The sequence below is a fragment of the Nematolebias whitei genome, chromosome 15 (assembly GCF_014905685.2).
Source record: "Nematolebias whitei isolate Nwh7 chromosome 15, NemWhi1, whole genome shotgun sequence".
Lineage (NCBI taxonomy): Eukaryota > Metazoa > Chordata > Actinopteri > Cyprinodontiformes > Rivulidae > Nematolebias > Nematolebias whitei.
In genome coordinates, this window is record NC_056512.1 from 3,305,727 (window position 1) to 3,324,278 (window position 18,552).

The 18,552-nt window shown below is 46.4% G+C and overlaps 1 protein-coding gene across 1 annotated transcript in view; it reads right to left on the minus strand.

Annotated features, from left to right (window-relative positions):
• Positions 1-18,552, minus strand: part of carm1 (coactivator-associated arginine methyltransferase 1) — a 175,304-nt gene that overhangs the window by 27,535 nt on the left and 129,217 nt on the right. Inside the window, exon 14 of the mRNA XM_037689301.1 lies at positions 4,908-4,985. Coding sequence (XP_037545229.1) covers positions 4,908-4,985 — 78 coding nt within the window. The remainder of the gene's footprint in view (positions 1-4,907; positions 4,986-18,552) is intronic.

The window sequence follows — 18,552 nt, forward strand, 5'->3', positions numbered from 1 at the left end:
TCTGTTTTAAATTGTGCTCTATAAATAAATATGACTTGACTTGACTTCTCCGTGCACCAGCGCTGAAAAGCTGTCCACTTAATATAAGCACATAAAGGAGCATTTTTGGCCACGGGCTGTGAGCGAAGGCATCCACTCCTAACGGTGGGTCGTCTAGTGGGCTCAGTGAGAACCATAAATGACACTGGGCGTTATCCCGTGTGGCAGATCCACTGCTGCTCAGCCGAACCTGCTCCAAATCCGAGAGATCAGCTCGGGATGGAGGCTCCAGTATCTGTGGCGGGGACCGCTCCTCAACATGATATCCGCTTGCTTGTTCAGGAATGCTGGGAATGTACACTGCTCTGATGGAGAGCAGGTTTTTGTGTGCCCAACACAACAGCTGTTTCACAATGCCTAACAGTTGGGCTGAGCGGATGTCTCCCTGACGGTTTATGTAAAATGTCGTCACTTTGTTGTCTGTGTGGATCAAAACATGCTGATCCCGCAACAGAGGCAAAATGCTGAGTCACGTTTCAGACCGTGAAAACATTCTAGCATATTTATGTGAAGCAACATGTGGTCCAGTCACTGTGCTTCCACTGCCTGGGACAGACACATTCCTCCTAGCTGGCAGGAACGCATCTGTGAAAACTGAAACATGTGACGTAGGCCTGCTGATGGGAACTCCCTCTGACAGAATGACGGGGTTTCCCCAGTGATTCAGATCGGTTCTCACGGAGGGGGGCACAAAGATAATCCGCCTTTTCTGGCGCACAGGATCTATGTGCAGGCAGGCGAACCATCTCTGAAGGCGTCTCATGTGAAGTAGGCCCAGCCGAACCATGATGTGGGCCGCTGACATCGTCCCAGGAGTCGCATGACAGGCAGAGCTGTCACTATGCTATAGAGTTTGACATGGCGGAGCTGGGTTTGACACGGCGGAGCTGAGCTGACAGAGCTTCGGCTCTCAGCTTTGATAAACGGGCTCTCCTTGTAGTCGAGTTTAGCTCCACTTCCAGATAAACAATCATCTGGGACGGACGAACGGAACTTTTTCCCAGTTTATAGAAAATCCCAGGTGAAGCAGGTGTAACACTAGTGTTTTGGTCTGTGCAACTGCTTTCTAACTGGACCGAGCTAATAAGAGCAGATCGTCCAGATAAAAAGAATTCTCATTCATGCCATGTGTAACGACTGGAGAGCCATCTCCACGCATTTCGAGAACATGCGTGGGGAGTTTCAGAATGACGGAAATGTGAAAATATGCACTCTTCAGATCTATGGAGGTGATAACCAGTCGTTCTGGTGAAGCTCTCCAGCAGCTGTTTGTTAGCATGTGGAATTGTCTCCCCATGATCAAATTGCTGAATCTGAACAGGTCGAGAATGGGTCTCATCCCTCCGTTTTTTTTATCAGAACCAGGAAGTAGTGGGAGGAAAAAAACCCAACATATTTTCCTCTTCGTTGGGAACTCTGGAAATCACGTTTTTCGTCAGAAATTCCTGAACTTCTGACTGGAGAGACGAGCTCTGTTCTGGAGAAGACAGAACCGTCTCTATAATCCCTCTGAACGGTGGGGGTTGAGCTGCAAACTGCAGCGTGTAACCCCTGCTCCATCCATCTGTCCAGGGAACATGCTGCCACTCTGAGTAACGCTCTGAGAGCAGGCACGCATTTGTGTTGCGTCATGTTTCTCATGAATGTCAACCAGACTAAAAAGCCTTACTGCCATCACTCGCTCCGGAGATTCTACGGGGGGAACCCAAGGAGGGCTCCAACAGACAAAAGGGCTGTATGTGTGCCTCTGTGCTGAGCCCAGGCTGCGGTCTCACATTAGAGCTGAGGTGAGCTGGTGCGCACTGAGAGGAGGCGTGAGCGCTTTCTGAGTGAAACGCCGTTTTGGTGGAGGTTGCAGCTGTCATGGAGAAACACATTTACTCTCGCTGCACTGTGAGTGGGCAGAAAACAGCAGAAATTAAAAACAGGCACTGGCTGAAAACGAGGGGTTTTACCGGACTCGGTCTGCTGAAAAAAACAAAATTTTAGCTGACGTGGCAGATGAGTGTTTTGTGATATTTACTGAACTGCTGTGCCATTTAAAACGTTGTTTAGAGGTTACTGGCTCGTTCTGTGTGGGGAATGTGTGAAAAGAGGCAGCTGTGAGATCAGCTGATCTGACAGTCTCAGATGAAAACTTTACTTTCAGAGGTGTTTCTGTTTTATATCAAAACATACATAATCAAAAAACACATACATTCCCCTCAAAGATCTGTTACCTGGTGGAGGGGGCCGGCGGAGGACTGGAACGTAAAAATCGTTGCCGCAGCTGTGGAGCGCCTCTGCTGCTGTTGCTGGCCAAGGCAGTCCATCCAGCGGCCGGAGGGGCGGGAGGAGGACTGTGACATCACCAGATGGTGTACAGTCTCTGAGACCTCCTCGGACATCTGCGATTTCTCAAGGATGGTCCTGAAGTTGACCCTGAACAGCACCTCTGGGGTGATGGGGCCCTCCAGCAGGTCTTTCTGCAGCCTCTCGGACAAGGATGGCAAGAGGCAGAGCCAGGTGGTCCTCTGGATCATGGTCATCTGGGCGGCAATGCGGAACAGGCAGACCGCAGAGGTGGCACACGTTTAAGATAAAGTTAGCGGCTTTAAAGAGAGAGCTCTTTGTCTCCTCCAGCAGGTCTACTTTCTCCAGCCTCTTTGAGGTGCTGTAGGCCAGCAGAGCAATGTTGTTGTTCACCGCGACTGCTTGGGATGTGAACTGGTGAGCTCGGTTGGAGAGCTTTGTCACCCTCTGGTCATGCTTTCCTGAAGGTATAGGTTGCTGGTCCATCCTGGTATCTTTTGCCAAAAAGCGCCTCCACCAGGCTTGGCTCCAGGGGGGAGAACTGAGGTAAAAAAAACACTGATCGGTAAAAACCCTCCACTCTAGAGATGGCGGCGAAGGTGAAGACGGATGTCTTCAGCTTGCCGGGCCCAGCTGCAACCTCGTTCCAATGTGATGTCACAGCTGGACAGCGAGGCCAGATGGGATCAGGACGACGAGCCGGGGCGGAGCCAAACCTTCCCGCCAGATCATCCGATCACGGCAGAGGGAGGCGAGGGACGGCAAGTCCCTTGTGTTAGCAGCCTCCTGGATTATGCTGGGCAACTCCGAGAGGAGGGCGCCGACGGCTGGGACCGTTGTGGTCGCCGACTTGGGAAGACCCGAGGTGGCTGAGCATCCGTTCGACTGCTCTTCTTCCGTCACTACGCTCTCCAGGAGGGAAGGGGCAGCGAGGCCGTTTCCAGCATCGCCTTTCTCGGAGGAGTCATCCGATTCACTGCGTGACTCTGCGTCAAAGAAAGGCGGTGACGTCGTCCCGTGCGTAGCGTCACGCCATGGAAAAAAACACTCAGTGGAGCTGCTGCCCGCATCGCCTTTTTCGAGGGAATTATCCGATTCACCGCGAGGAAAAAACGTTAGAAAAGGTGATGGTGTCGTCCAGCGAGTAGCGGCCCACCACGGAAAAAACACTCCTCGACGCTTACCTTGAACAAGGCTGCTCGTCTCTGCTTCTCCTCGGGGAGGAAGGGCTCACTGGGACGGCAGGAGGTTGGCGTGGTGGAGACCCAGGCATCCTTAGCAAAGGTTGTGCTGGTCAAAGCTGGACAACTTTTCCTTCTTCGTTCTTCTGACAGTGCTAGCTAGCTGGCTGAAGAAAAAAATGGGAGCCGATTACCCGGTCTCACCGTAATTTATACGGACCGGGGGTGAGGCCCACACAGCAGGTGGGCATGGACTTAAGTTTTCAGTGCTGCGCTGCGCGCGAAGGGATAAACCCACTAGCGATAGCCTTAAAGGGCGAAGCCTATACGAAATAGAACTTATGGAACAGACCAAAGAAAAATATAATTCCCAAGTTCTCAACAATGAACTTGGTCAAGAACAAGTACCACAGTTTATTCACAAATGGTTACATATCACTAATTGTTTTTTTGTCTACAACTTTTTTTTAACTCACAAATGAACACTTGCACATCCTGGCTGTCACTCCATTTGCGCCAGAGCTCAAAGTCTTGGTAAAACACACAACATGCCATTTCTCTCATTGGAGAGTATTTGTTTACCAAAATTATTCTATGGAGGGGATGATTCTTTTGCTAAATTGAAAATATATTGTGATTTATGTTAGCAAGTATTTTAGATTCTTTTTCTAGTATTTAAATTTATATTTAAACGAAAATGGCAGTTTATTTCAGTATGTGTATTTGTTTTGAATGAAAATAAACTTTTATTATTTTTTATTTTGGGCAGCACGGTGGCGCAACTGGTAGAGCTGCTGCCTCTCAGCGAGCAGGTCCTTGGTTCAAACCCCGGTCCAGGGGCCTTCTGGGTGGAGTTTGCATGTTCTCTCCGTGCATGCGTGGGTTTTCTCCGGGTACTCCGGTTTCCTCCCACAGACCAAAAACATGCATGTTAGGCTAATTGGTAACTCTAAATTGTCCCTAGGTGTGAGTGGGAGAGTGAATGGTTGTTTGTCTCGTTTGTCTATATGTGTCCCTGTGATGGACTTGCGACCCGTCCAGGGTGTACCCCGCCCCTCGCACAGTGATTGCTGGACATGGGCACCAGCGACCCCCGTGACCCAAAATGGAATAAGCGGGTAAAGATAATGGATGGATGGATATTTTTATTTTTACCAAGAGTGTATTCTGGCTTTACCAATTATAATAAATGAGCCTTTGACTATCTGAAAAGTGTCTTTGTGGACCTTCGACGTTTTTATTTGAGTACCCTTGAACTAGACCAATACAAAACAGAACAGCTCGTCTCTTCAATTCAAGTAAACATTTCGGTTAAGTCAAAAGTGAAACACAAAAAAATAACCTAACAATCCTGAACAGCTCTTCAGCATGAGATGTTGAGGTTGAGATTTGTACCTAAAGGAATGAGGTTGTTGTGAGACACTGCGGGGCCACTGCCAATGACTGTGCTGAGGTCATAAGCTGCAGGCATCCCTGATGAAGACAGAGCAAACAAAACAATCAGTATTATAACATCATCACAATCTGTTTACTACCTTCATGCACTTTTTCTAATCCAAGGCTATTCAACTGGTGGCCCGCGGGCCACTTCCAGCCCGTGGGCGACTTCAGTCCGGCCCACCAATGAGTTCATATTATACAATTACACGCACGCACGCACGCACGCACGCACGCACGCACACACACACACACACACACACACACATCAGGGTTTCCTCTACATGTAAATTGATTGTGGCACACCGCCATGGTAAAATTCAGGCCGCCATACCTTCAAAATAAAGGTTTATATAGAACTGAAATAAATTTAAATATCAAGAAACGTTAAAATGTTACTTTATTTTGAAAAGCCAACACTACCGGCTCCTGCCTGTGAAGCTAGCTATGGTGCACCGCTCTGTGAAACTAGAGATGAGTCGACAGCCAAAAGCAAAAAGAGAGAAAAGGTGAAAGAAAGGAACCCAAGGAAGGAATTTAGATTTTTCTACCTGGATTATTGAGCATGCATCAGGATACCAAGGAAGGAATGCATTTTTAGTTCAAGACTGTGACGCAGTTACTTGCAAATTAGTGGCTTTTTGACAAAATTTGCCGATTTCAAACTAAAATATGTCATTTACGTGAATCGTCCAGATCAGAAGAGGGTTTTTTTCAGTGGGTAGGGAGCGGTGATCATAGGCGCAGTGGATGGAGTATTTTCCCTTTAAGAAACAGCGTTCCTCCTCTAGCTTAGCAGGCGGCAGGTGCTCATCTCTTCAGGGGGTTCTGTTGTCGGGCTGGGGAGGAGGGGGGTGACACCTCCGTGTTGTGCATTAGCTTACAGCTACGTTAGTGACGTCAGCTCTTGAGCAGCGGGTGTGGGTGTTGGGAAGTGTGTGCGAAACGGTGCGCCTAGCGCATCTGTTTTGTGTGCGCCGAGATCTTGCCTTAAGATTTGAAAAGTCCAGCTGAGGAGTTATAGAGAACATCTTGAAGGAGAAATATCATGTTGGGAAGAAAGAAGTCAAGTAACACAAGTTTTCTGGAAAGCTTGGCCAAAAAAAAGTTACCACCAAAAAAACCTGTCAAACACTAATATTTCGTTGGACCGACTTTAGCTTTGATTACAGCATGCATTCGCTGTGGCATTGTTTCGATAAACTTCTGCAATGTCACAAGATCTATTTCCATCCAGTGTTGCATTAATGTTTCACCAAGATCTTGTATTGTTGACAAGGCACTAGGCATGATGGGTGCATCACTTTATCTGCTTCTCTTCTAACCATGATGCACCCATCACTCTGGAACAGGGTCAGTCTGGACTCATCAGATCACATGACCTTCTTCCATTGCTCCAGAGTCCAATCTTTATGCTCCCTAGCAAATTGAAGCCTTTTTATCCGGTTAGCCTCACTGATTAGTCTTCTGATGCATGCTCAATAATCCAGGTAGAAAAATCTAAAAAAGTTAAATCTGGTCCTCTGGACATTCAAAAGAAACAAAAAAAAAACAAAAAAAATTGTAAACGTTTTGTCTTTCATCTGAAAGACTTCTTCAGTCACCTCAGACTGAAGAAGTCTTTCGGATGAAAGACGAAACGTTTACAATTTTTTTGTTTTGTTTTGTTTTAGCTGTGCTGCCCTTAAGGCATTTCTCTAATTAAATAAGTTTATAGGTTTAAATAAATAATTCTAAAAGGAGTAAAAAGAGAAAAATATATATCCTTATGTTACTAGAATCATTGTAAGTTGTTTTGATAAACAATTCATGCTTTAAGTAAGATTTTTGTTTTAAATATCATTGGTAAAGTGCACTTCCGGTTTTGAGCTTTCACTTCCGGTTCCGGACTTCCGGTCGAGCAGTTTTGCTAGAAATTAAAGGTCCACATGCAAGAAGCAGCATGGAAATGTAATCAGATATCATCCACGCTGAATTATCAGGCAGGAACGCTGTAAGCTTTATTGTATTGAAGTTTATACAGAGGAGGTTTGATATTATTGCTTATTTTGTGAAAATGTTGTTTTAGTGAGTTTTATACACTATTTGTGTAAACATGCTTCTGTGTGTTGTCATTTCAGTTTTCACCACATGTTCATGAAGACAAACAAGCTGCAACTAAACTCCAGGGTCTTCATTTGTGGTTTAGCTCGGTGTCACCAACATCCTTGTTGAAAACACTACAATAGTCCTGAGTGCTACTGTTGTTTTTCTTCCATTTGATTTCACCATATGTTTAAATGATCGCCGATCACGATCATTCAGGATTTTTTTCCGGCCACATTTCTTCTTTGAAGATGATGGGTCCCCACTATCCTTCCAGTTTTTAATGTGTTGGACAGTTCTTAACCCAATTTTAGTAGTTTCTGCAATCTCCTTAGATGTTTTCTCTGCTTGATGCCAATGATTTGACCCTTCTCAAACAGACTGACATCTTTTCCACGACAACGCCATGTGTCTTTCCACATGGTTGTTTGAGAAATGAGAAGCAACTCATTGCACCAATTGGGGTTAAATAACTTGTCAGCTGAAAAATAATCGCCCATGCAGTAATTATCCAATAGGAGGTTTGTACCCCTTTGCTTAGTTACATCCAGGTGGCGACATTTTTTTGGCCAGGCAGTGTAAAGTTAATATTTCAACATGCAGTTGAGTGTCACCATTGCTTATCACAACGGCATGTTGTGTTACAAATAAAACTAAATAAAAAATAACAAAAAAAAATCAAGTGCGAAACCGATTTTACTGATTTTTTTAAGTTTTAACAACAATCGTCTGAACTTCATTTATATTTCAGAGCACTACCTCATGGCCATTTAAAACAAGTTTGTATTGTTTCTAGGATATTGTCCAAGGGTATGTTTTTCAACAAAATAATATTAGAAAATTGAAGGTGCATTGTGACCTTATAACACCTGACAGTGTCGCCTATAAAATAAAACGTTGGTTACGTACTGCAACCCCAGATTCTATGAGTATAAGCGTAGCCCTTTAAGGGCTTCGCTTTAGTGAGTTTATCCCGTTATGCGCAGCATAAGCACTGAAAAATTTAGTCCACGCCCACCTGCTGTGTGGGCCCCACCCGGTCCGTATAAATTACGTTAAGAGCGGGAAATCGGCTCCCAAAATAGCTTTTTTCTTCAGCCATTTAGGAGCCAGTGAGGCCCGACGCTTAAAGGGCTACGCCTATACTCATAGAATCTGGGGTTACAGTACGTAACCAACGTTCTATTTCGTATAGGCTTCGCCCTTTAAGGCCTTCGCTTTAGTGGGTAAAGGGCGAAGCAGATGTGGTCCTCGCCTCACTGGGTCCATTCGAACACCGTATGAAGCAGAAGCTTGCCCAAAAAAGTCTAATCACTCAGCTCCCATGTGCATAATTAAGCATTGCGTAATTATGTGCCATGCACAGACGCATGTTGTGTAACTATGCATTCTGAATGCATGAACGCCCCGGAAACATCAACGGGGAGGGAAAAACGCTGAAAAGAGCCACGAACCAACCAGTTTACGGCTGAACCGTATGAACAGATTAATAATAACAAGAGAGTTGATTATTAATCAGATGAACTGATTGGTAACAATAGTCATGAACTGATTAATGACAATAGAACCAAATAACAGTCACAACTTGTGACTGATAACATCTCACACTGTAATGCATGCAGACAGATGTGAGTACAACGGAGTTCCATGAAAACAATAATATTCATTCTGTAACACTAAGGGCAGAATGTGTCATGGAACAGGCTGTCACATCACCTAAATAAAGGCGAGTAATGAGCAGGGTGTTGACCACGCGGCCACAGTGCAAAATATCCTGCAATGACATACCATTATGTAAAGCAGTCGAGAAAGCGATACCCCTGATAGAGTGTGCTCTGAGGTTGACAGGAGACTCTAATTCTGATGCTCTGTAGGCTTCAGAAATAGTCTCGCACAGCCAGTGTGACAAGTGCTGGGTGGATAACGGGCGACCTGCAGATGCATCTCTATAATGCACAAAAAAATGTTGAGGCATTGCAGCTGTGCACGCTATGTAACACGTCAATGCCCGCACAGGACAGAGAAGATAAAAAGACGTTACTTCATCTGATCTGTGTGAAAAGGGGGGGGGGACGACCCCTCCAACGATATCGCTCTTGATTAAAAGAGCTCGTGATGTATTAGGCATAAAAGCTGGGTTGATCTAAAATCAGCTGATCTGCCGTCAGCCTAATTTCTGAGACATGACGGAGCGACAGAGAAGGCAGATAAAAACACTCACTCTCTTAGCGGATGTTAAAGCCAGCCGCAGGGCTGTTTAAAGAGACAAGAATTTAAGTGGAACCTGATCCAAAGGTTCAAATGAAGCTTTGATCATGACCTGCAGGACCAGTATTAAATCCCACTGGAAACAAGTGGGTGTGAGACAGACCTGCGTCTCTGTACACCTTTTAGAAAACGTTTCATCAGCGGATGATAAAACCTGTTCTGTCTCAGAAACCTTCATGTCAGGAAGAGATGGCTGCAGCATACGTTTTAAACGTGCTGGATGCAAATTTCTGTCCATCAGCTGCTGCAGAAAGAACAGCATGCCACCTAAAGAACATGAGGAGGCCTCTACATCCTTCTCTGTACATCAGCACTGAAAAGCTGTCCGCTTTAATGTGTACATCGCTGTGGTAGATGCACCACGAGAAACCTGAATTGTGCGCATTACATCCTGTGGGCAACCCATCCCCTCTAAATGGATTTGTTCAACGGCCAGACCACAGGTGCTGGCCTATTTCTGGGTAACTCCTGGTCGCTCCTCCTGCCTGGAAGGGGAGCGTCCTCCCTCTACGGCAGTTCCCACGGGCACCCTGACAGCAGGCGTTTCAGGACTGGAAACCATGGTGCACCCACACGCTCGGGGCCACCAGGAGAGCTGTCAATCCCTCCTCCTGAGCTCGGTTCAAAAACCGTAAGATCAGAGGAGGTGGAGAAAAAACGCATACAGAAGCATTTTGGGCCATGGACTGTGGACAAACGTATCCACCCCCCAGCGGTGGTTCGTCTCATGGGCTCAGAGAAGCGCATAATTGATACTGAACGTTTCCCGTGTCACAACAGGCCCACGGCCGCTATATCAATCTGAGACAAAATGCTCCGTCAGAGGATGATTAAAGGTTGTTCTGTCTACGACAACTTTGAGACAAAAGAAAAACACGGTTGCAGCATACAATAGTCATGCTGGACACCAGATTTCTGTCCTTCGGCTGCTGCAGAAAGACAGCATGTCGTCCAGTGGACATGAAGTGGCCTCTGCGCCTTTCTGTACAGCAGCGTTGGAAAACTGACCACTTGATGTGAACAGCGCTGTGGTGGATGCAGCATGTGACTCCTGAATCGTACGCACATCTTGCGAGAGATCCATCCTCTCAAAGATCTGCACAGCGGCCAAACCACAGGTGCTGGCCTATTCTGATTAATTCTTGATCGTTCCTCCCGCCTGGAGGGAAGCGTCCCCCCTCCACGGCAGGTTCCACGAGCGCCCTGATAAAAAATGTCGTAGGCCTGGGAACCATGATGCGTTCACGCACTTGGGGCAGAGGAGCTGCCAGTCCCTCCTCCTGAGTTCGGTTCAAAAAACCGTGATACCAGAGGGAGAGAAGAAGGTGAAAGGCATTACGACCACAGGCTGTGAGCAGGCACGTCCACCCAGCAGTGGATTGTCCTATGGCTCCACGCTAATTATAATTGACATTGAGCGTTCTCTCGTGTTGCTACACGTCCGCAGACGCTGGCAGGATTCTACCGTGTCTGAGTCCTAGTTCTGGGTGGAATACATGAGATGTACCCACTCCAATGGAGAACAGGTTGGATGTGTCCCACACAGCATCTGTCTCACAATGTGGTACATGGATTGAAAAAAAAAAAATGCATACATTTCCTGCTAGTATGTATGCAACAGTCACTTGCTGTCTGAGAATCACAAACTCTGATGATTCTGCAGCTCAAGGTCAGTGTTGAGTCACATTCAAAGATCCCGTGCGACACTCCAAAACATTTAAAAGGCTGCTGTGTGGGGAGCCACAGCGACTCCACAGCTTATTAAATGTGTGTGACGTAGATCTGCTGACGGAAAACAGCTGATATCACTAAACCGATTCACGTGAGTTGCACTGCTGCCCCCGTCTGTACAAGCTGCTCAACGGCAGGTGTCCAGATAACGCAGAATTAAAGCGGCTCGAGTGCATAATGGAGTGTTGTTTCTCACAGCTCAGAAAATTGACAAATCTCATCTTTCCGGTTCATTGCGACCAGGAAGTGATGAGAGAGACCTTGCGTTTCCTCTCCATCTGAGATTCTAAAAATTACATTTCAAAAAATAATTTCCTGAGCTTCTACTAGAGGGGACGAGATCTGTTCATAAATGACAAAAAAAAAAAAAAAACGTCACAGAGTTCCTCCACACCGGGGTTTGAGCTGAACTGCAGCGTGAATCCCGGATGAAAACGATTCGCCCATCCGTCTGGAGGCGCGCATTCATTGCCACCCGTTATAAGCTATAAAGCGGGCACGCATTTATGCTGTGAAAACTCACATACATGCTGATGTGAACTGAAGCGCGCTGAATGAGAGAGAAAAAGCCCACGCGCGTCCCCGAGGATGCAAGACGTTGTGTTGCTGTGGGAAAACAGCTCATGTGTTGGGTTCACGTTGTGTGCAGCTGCTCGGTGTAACGCTCGGAAGCGGGTGCACATATGAGCCGACGCGCCCTGAGGGTCGTGTGTGTGCGTCCTCATGCGACGCTTTAAGCCAGGATTGCCGCGGGGGCGCGCGTTGGCACTGGTGCGGTAAGGAGGCACCGCGCGCCAATGGTGGAGCGGGGTTACCACTGGCTCGGTCTGCAGAAAAACGTTCATCGTTTGCTGTGGGTCACGTGAGCTTGAGTGATTCCACGAGCTGCAACATTAATTCAGACAAAACCCCTTCTTCGAGGATGTATGAGCTGAGCCGCTGTGAAGGCTTGTGGAGCTGCTGACGCCGCGGGAGCGCGCGTTGGCACTGGAGCGGTCAGGAAGCAGCGCGCAGCATCGGTGAAGCGAGGCTACCCCTGGCTCGGGCTGCAGAAAAAAACGTTCATTCTTGGCTGCAAGTCACGTGAACTTCAGAATGATTCCATGCGCTGCAGTATTAATTCAGAAAACCTTCTTCGAGGATAAAGGAGCAGAGCCGCTGTGAGGCTTGTGAAACTGCTAACGCTGCGGGAGCGTGCGTTGACACCGCTGCAATGACAAAACGTGTGTCGCTTCTGCCGGGAGCGAGATACGTTGCTGAGCACGTACCGTGGTCTCACGTGAACGTTGACATGAACGGCGGGCACTGAGAGCTGCGTGCGCGCTTTCATGCCGCGGGAGCGCGCATCGGCACCGCTGACAGTGAATGAAAACAACCTTAAAAAGGCTCATTCGGGATGAGTGTGTGTGATGGAGCCGCTTGTCAGATAAACCATGCTGACAGCCTGGCTAAGAGACACTTCATCATAAAATTATGTTATTTCACAGTGTCATCAACACACCTCCAGCGACCGGACACCTGATTACCTTCCGTTGAGCTCTGTTTGTTGTCCTGGAGGGCCCCCTGTTGGCGAAGTCCGGGAAAAAAAAATGAACTTCCGGCTGCCGGGGACGTCTGACGGGAGGGGCTGGCGTAGCAGAGCTGGGGAGGCGTTGAGCAGCCGTGGAGCATCTTGAAATGATCTCTAGCTGATGAAAAGAGGATCACCAATGGACTCCTGCATCTCTCCTGAGAGGAAGGTGGAGTGACGGGCCAGGAGAACTTCTGGGACCCCGTTCTCATGCTGCGATGCGGGGCGGCAGACAGCAAAAGAGGCGCACCGGTTGAGGATGACGTCAGCTGACCTGTAGACTGAGCGTACTGCAGGGGCTGGCAGCGTCGTTAGCAAGCAGCCGCTACGAGAGCGGAGTGAGCCGAAGGACAGAGGGCCACGTCTCTTCTCGCCTCTGAACGTGTACGCCAACAGCGTAACGTGTTGTTTGCTGTGGCCGTGTGGAACACATGCTGGTGAGCTCAGTTGGAGAGCGGTGTCACCGTCTCGGTTATGCTAACCGGAGGCATGGGACGCTGGTCCATCTCGAACATCTTACTCCAATGAAGCCTCCATCAGGCTCGGCTCCAGAGGGCACGGAGGGACTTTCCGCTCAGTGAACCCCTACTCTGGAGATGGGTGCGGACTGTGGAGACCGGCTCTCCCAATCTACCAGGAAAGAACCCGTCTGTGGCCTCGCCCATAGGACGTCCTGTTGGGAGCACGAGGCCATATGGATCAAGACGGTGAGCCGGAATGGAGCCCAGTAAACAACCTTCCCGCTGGATCATCCGAACTGGCGGAAAAGGCGTAGGACGTAAAAAAGGGTCCTTTCATGTCAGCCTCCTCCTGGGTTACGCCGGGCAACCCCTTAGGGCGCCGTCGGCCGGGAGCGGTGTGATCGCCGATGCGAAAACGGGGTGGGATGGGGTGAGCATTCACTCAGCCCCCCTCCACCGACACTACGCTCCCCAGGAGGGAATGAGCAGCGGGGGCTGCAGCTGAGCACGCCTGTCCCGGAGGAACCATCCGATTCGCTCCGATGGTCGGCGATAAGAGGAAAAATACAAGATGGCGTTGTCCAGCGTGTAGTGACCTGTCACTGGGAAATATTCCTCGGCGCTTACCTTGAAATAAGACTGCTCGTCAGCTTCTCCTCGGGGAGGAGAACTCACAGGACGACCGGAGGTCGACTGCCGGGCCAAGCATCCTTAACAAAGGTTGGTCATCTACACAATTTTCCTTCTTTGTTCTTCTGACAGTGCTATTTTAGCTCGCTGAAGAAAAAATGGGAGCCGATTTCCCGCTCTTAACGTAATTTATACGGACCGGGTAGGGCCCACACAGCAGGTGGGCGTGGATTAAATTTTTTCAGTGCTTATGCTGCGCATAACGGTATAAACCCACTAAAGCGAAGGCCTTAAAGGACGAAGCTTATACGAAATAGAATCGGTATTCGCAGGTCAGGCTTTTTAGCAATCTGTGATCGGCCAGAATACTGCAATCAGTGCAACAATACTTAAAATACACCAGAATGCAAGAAATGGCATCTACTTTATTCAGACTTTTCTGGGGGAGGACACCAGATTGTCCCCCCCACATTACAAATACTTCTGTCAATGAATGGGAACAAAAGAGGCACATGGCCAAGCAGTGGGAACAGGCCCTTAAAAGTCTTGTCCAGGCCAAACATTGAAGAAGAGTTTTTACTGTTAGCAAAATGCTCTGTTGTGTTTGGCTTGCTGCTGTTGTTTGTTTATTGTTTATTTTTTGGTTGACACCATCTTTCCTATTTATGTCCTCATTAAATTAAGATGTTAGTAAATGTTTTTTACCTGAAGCATGTTGTCTCTTCCCTAACTTTCTTCTTGGGATGTACCAGAATGCTTAATTTACATTAATAATCCAAAAATCTTGTGTGTGTGTGTGTGTGTGTGTGTGTGTGGTGGTGGTGGTGAGTCTAGGTTTGTCACCTTTGCTGCAGCCTCACTCAGCTCCTCATTCAGCTCCACTGAGACAGAGATGCCAGTTACAGCCAGCCGCCTGTCACGTATGCTCTGCTTGTTTTTTTTTTGCTGTTTGTTTGCTTTTTGGTATCTTTTGCTTTGATGCCTCTACTCTGCTCGTCTATGATCGCACAACTCTTCTCAGCCTCCGACATGTTCAGTTGCCAGTATATGGTTTTAGTAATTCTTCAACAAGGCTACCTCCTCACCTGTCAAACATACCGTACTATCTGCGCCGTGCGCTCTGCGCTTTTCAACCTCGGAGACGCCCAAGGAGACGCAGAAAGCGAGGAGGAATTTTGGTGAGAATTAAAGGATATCTGAACTTATCTGGCAACAATTCTGGTTCCTCCCACTATCATGCAAGCCACTATTTGTATGAATGGAGACATCACTGGATTAAATCTGTGACTCCATCCCTTCATTTGGAGCGCAAGTCTTCTTACTGGCGACAGGAAAGGATTTCCAAACATGGCACAATAAACTTCAAAAATCTTGGCCAGCTGGCCCGTGCACCTGCTGCGAACAGCAAGGATCAGACTCTACGGGTAGCCTTGCTGAATGTGATGTCCCTAACCAATAAGACTTTTATTTTGAATGACTTAATTACCTCCAAAAATCTGGATTTTATGTTTTTGACAGAAACTTGGCTTCTGGTGAGTCGGCTCCATTTTCTGAACTTCTCCCTCCTGACTGCGCTTTTTTTTTTTAGCTCTCCTTGGACCACCAGTAAAGGAGGTGGATTAGCCTCTGTTTTTAAATCCAGTTTTAACTCTCGGCTGATCCCCACTCATTTTACTAGAGTTCTGAGCGTCAGATGGTGGAGATAAACTTCTCTCTTCTTTTACTCGGCGCCACAATCTACCGGCCACCTAAACACAGCATAGATTTTATTAAAGATTTTACTAATTTTATGTCGGGACTTATGCTACGATATGATCATCTTTTGATAATTGGTGATTTTAACATACATGTCTGCTGTGAGGCTGGACCTCTGGTCAGAGATATTCTGAACATTGTTGACTCTTTTAATCTCACGCAGTCCGTCACAGGTGCAACTCATGAAAAAGGACACACACTGAATCTTGTGCTGTCTTATGGGATAAATTTGTCAACTGTGGAAATCTGTGGAGCTCTTATCAGATCATCTAACGGTTCTGTTCACTGCGGTGGTCTCTGGTAGAAAGGAATGCGCTGAGAGGAAATAGAGTAAGGACAGTCTGCAGGTTTCCCTGGACATCTTTAAAGACAACTTGTCAATTATCAGAGAGCTGTTAAAGCTGCTTTTTTTTAATCTAACGTGGTTTCACTCAACACTCACAGACCTCAGGCTCTTTTTAATGTTTTTAACGCTGTTGTGAATCCTTGTCATGCTGGTCATGTTGCTCAATCTCCTGCACTAACAGTTTTCAAAGTTTTTATTGATAAAATCTCTGCTCTGAGACCCTCCTCAACACAACTTTACACAGACCCCACCATACTTCCTCCATCCTCAGCTGCCTTTGAACAGTCTGAGCCTGTGACTCTTGCTGTTTTAAAGGACATCGTGGACCACATGCAGCCTTCAAATTCACCTTTGGACTGTGTTCCCTCTCGTCTGTTTAAGGAGGTTTTTAACAGTCTTGGCCCATCAGTTCAGTTCTTGTCCTGATTAACATGTCCCTGTCATCAGACTGTGTTCCAGCTACTTTTAAACAAGCTGTGGTGCAGCCACTCAAAGAAGAAAAACCTCGACCCAACACTGCTCTTAAATGACAGATTTGTTTCAAAACTACATTTTTTGTCAAAAATTTTAGAGAAAGTTGTTTTTAACCAACTTAAGAGGTTTTTAACTGCAAACAGCATTGAAAAAAAATTCCAGTCAGGTTTTAAATCAGGCCACAGCACAGAGACTGCCCTATTGAGTTTTTAATGACCTTCTTTTAACTGTTGATGCAGGAAGCTCTGCTGTTTTAGTGCTTTTAGACCTTTCTGCTGCCTTTGATACTGTGGACCACAACATCTTGTTGTCACGACTGGAGCAGGTGGTTGGTATCAAAGGCACAGTTTTATCCTATCCTACCTGACTGACTGGAGTTTTTCTGTTCATTTAGGAGAATGTTCATTATCTCCAGCTCCTCTAACCTGTGGGGTACCTCAAGGGTCTATTTTAGGTCCACTGCTTTTTAATTTCTACATGTTGCCTTTGGGGTCCATTTTTAGAAAACGCATCCCTTTTCATTGCTTTGTTGATGATACTCAATTATATCTTCTGATCAAGTCAGACAGGGTCAGTCCACTGGATCCACGCTTGAACTGTATAAATGACATTAAAGTATGGTTAAAACTAAATTTTCTGAATTTAAATGAAAATAAAACAGAAGTCATCAGCTTTGGTAAATGTAACACCCTTAATGCTCTTGGCCCCTTGGCTTCATACATACTTTTGATAGTGCTTTTAAATTAGACAAACAGATAAATACAGTTGTGAAATCCAGTTTCCAACTAAGTTCATGGCAAAAACCATCTTTGCATCACTTACAATCTGTTCAGAATGCAAACTCGTCTTTTAACAGCAACTAAAAAATATGAACACATAACCCCTGTCCTGGTTTCTCTCCACTGGCTTCCTGCCCACTTCCAAATTGATTTTAAGATTTTATTGCTTGTTTTTAAAGCCTTAAAAGGTCTGGCCCCGTCATATTTATGTGATCTTTAACATCTACACTCCAGTAAGAGCACTCTGGTCTACCAACCAGTTCCTCTTATATGTCCCCAGATCCAAACTGAAGTCCAGAGGTGATCGGGCTTTTTGCGGTTGCTGCTCCAAAATTGTGGAACAGTTTACCAGAGAATTTAAAGAGCGCTCAGACTGTTGAGACTTTTAAATCTTTGCTGAAGACTCATCTGTATTCCTTGCCATTTGATCCACGCAGAGTCTGAGAACAAATTTTGAGCTGATTTTATTGTTGTTGTGTATTTACTTTATGTTTTGGAGTGGCACTACATGCATTTTTTACTCTTTTTATCTGTCTCAACTGTAAAGCACTTTGGTCAGCTGTTGTTTTTATGTGCTATAAAAATAAATTGACCTTTTTCATCCCTTCTGAGTTGCAGGTATGACCTGAAGTTCTTAGGAATATAGAAATAATAGTGATCTATACCGTGACACATGTAATATTTAAATATTCCTAACGTTTCTTGCATGATGTTGGTGACTGAAACAGATTTAACAGTATTAGGCAAGCACATAGGCTGAAGTAGTGGAGGAAGGAGAGAAAAGTGGAGAGGCAGAGCAGGAGGTGCATCTTCCAGCACAAGTGAGCATCATGAGAGAGAAAAGAGGGAAGGAGAGAGATGGAAGAAAAAAGTAAGCACAGAGAATCTGACTGGGACCCAAACTGGACTGAAATAACCAAGTTCTGCCATGGCTGTACCACACCAGTCAAGGTGAGAATTAAGCATTACAATTAAATGCAAGGGGACTTCTGCGGGAGATGACTGAGTAAACCTGATCAGTGAAACTACATTATGAGTTTCAGGATATGGACCAGCTCAACATGATGATGGAACTGGCATCCCAAAATGATCAATGGGGACAGTTTTACCCATGCTTGAACCAGCTCGCAGCCGTTGCATCAACAGTGCCCAGATCATCTTTGAACTCAGAGAGATTTCTCTACAATGAACAGGGTGAGACACTTGGTTAATAGTAAACAGTAAGCCAGTCAAAGATGGTTTGGTTTCTCTCATTTCCTAAACTTGTAATTGTTTTCATGTGTTGGTGAAGACAGACCTGAGGAACAGGCTGCAAGGGGACCACCTGGCAGCAGCGTGCTACTCAGCATCAATGGGCCCCTCACACTGAGTTCCCATACAGCAGAGCGTTAGAGCTCCTTTTAAAGAAACCTAGAAGGACAAAATGCTCTCAGCCAGGCTGCACACTGTGCCATTAGAGTAAAGCTGTCATTTCACTTGTACAGTGTGAATATATTACATAAAT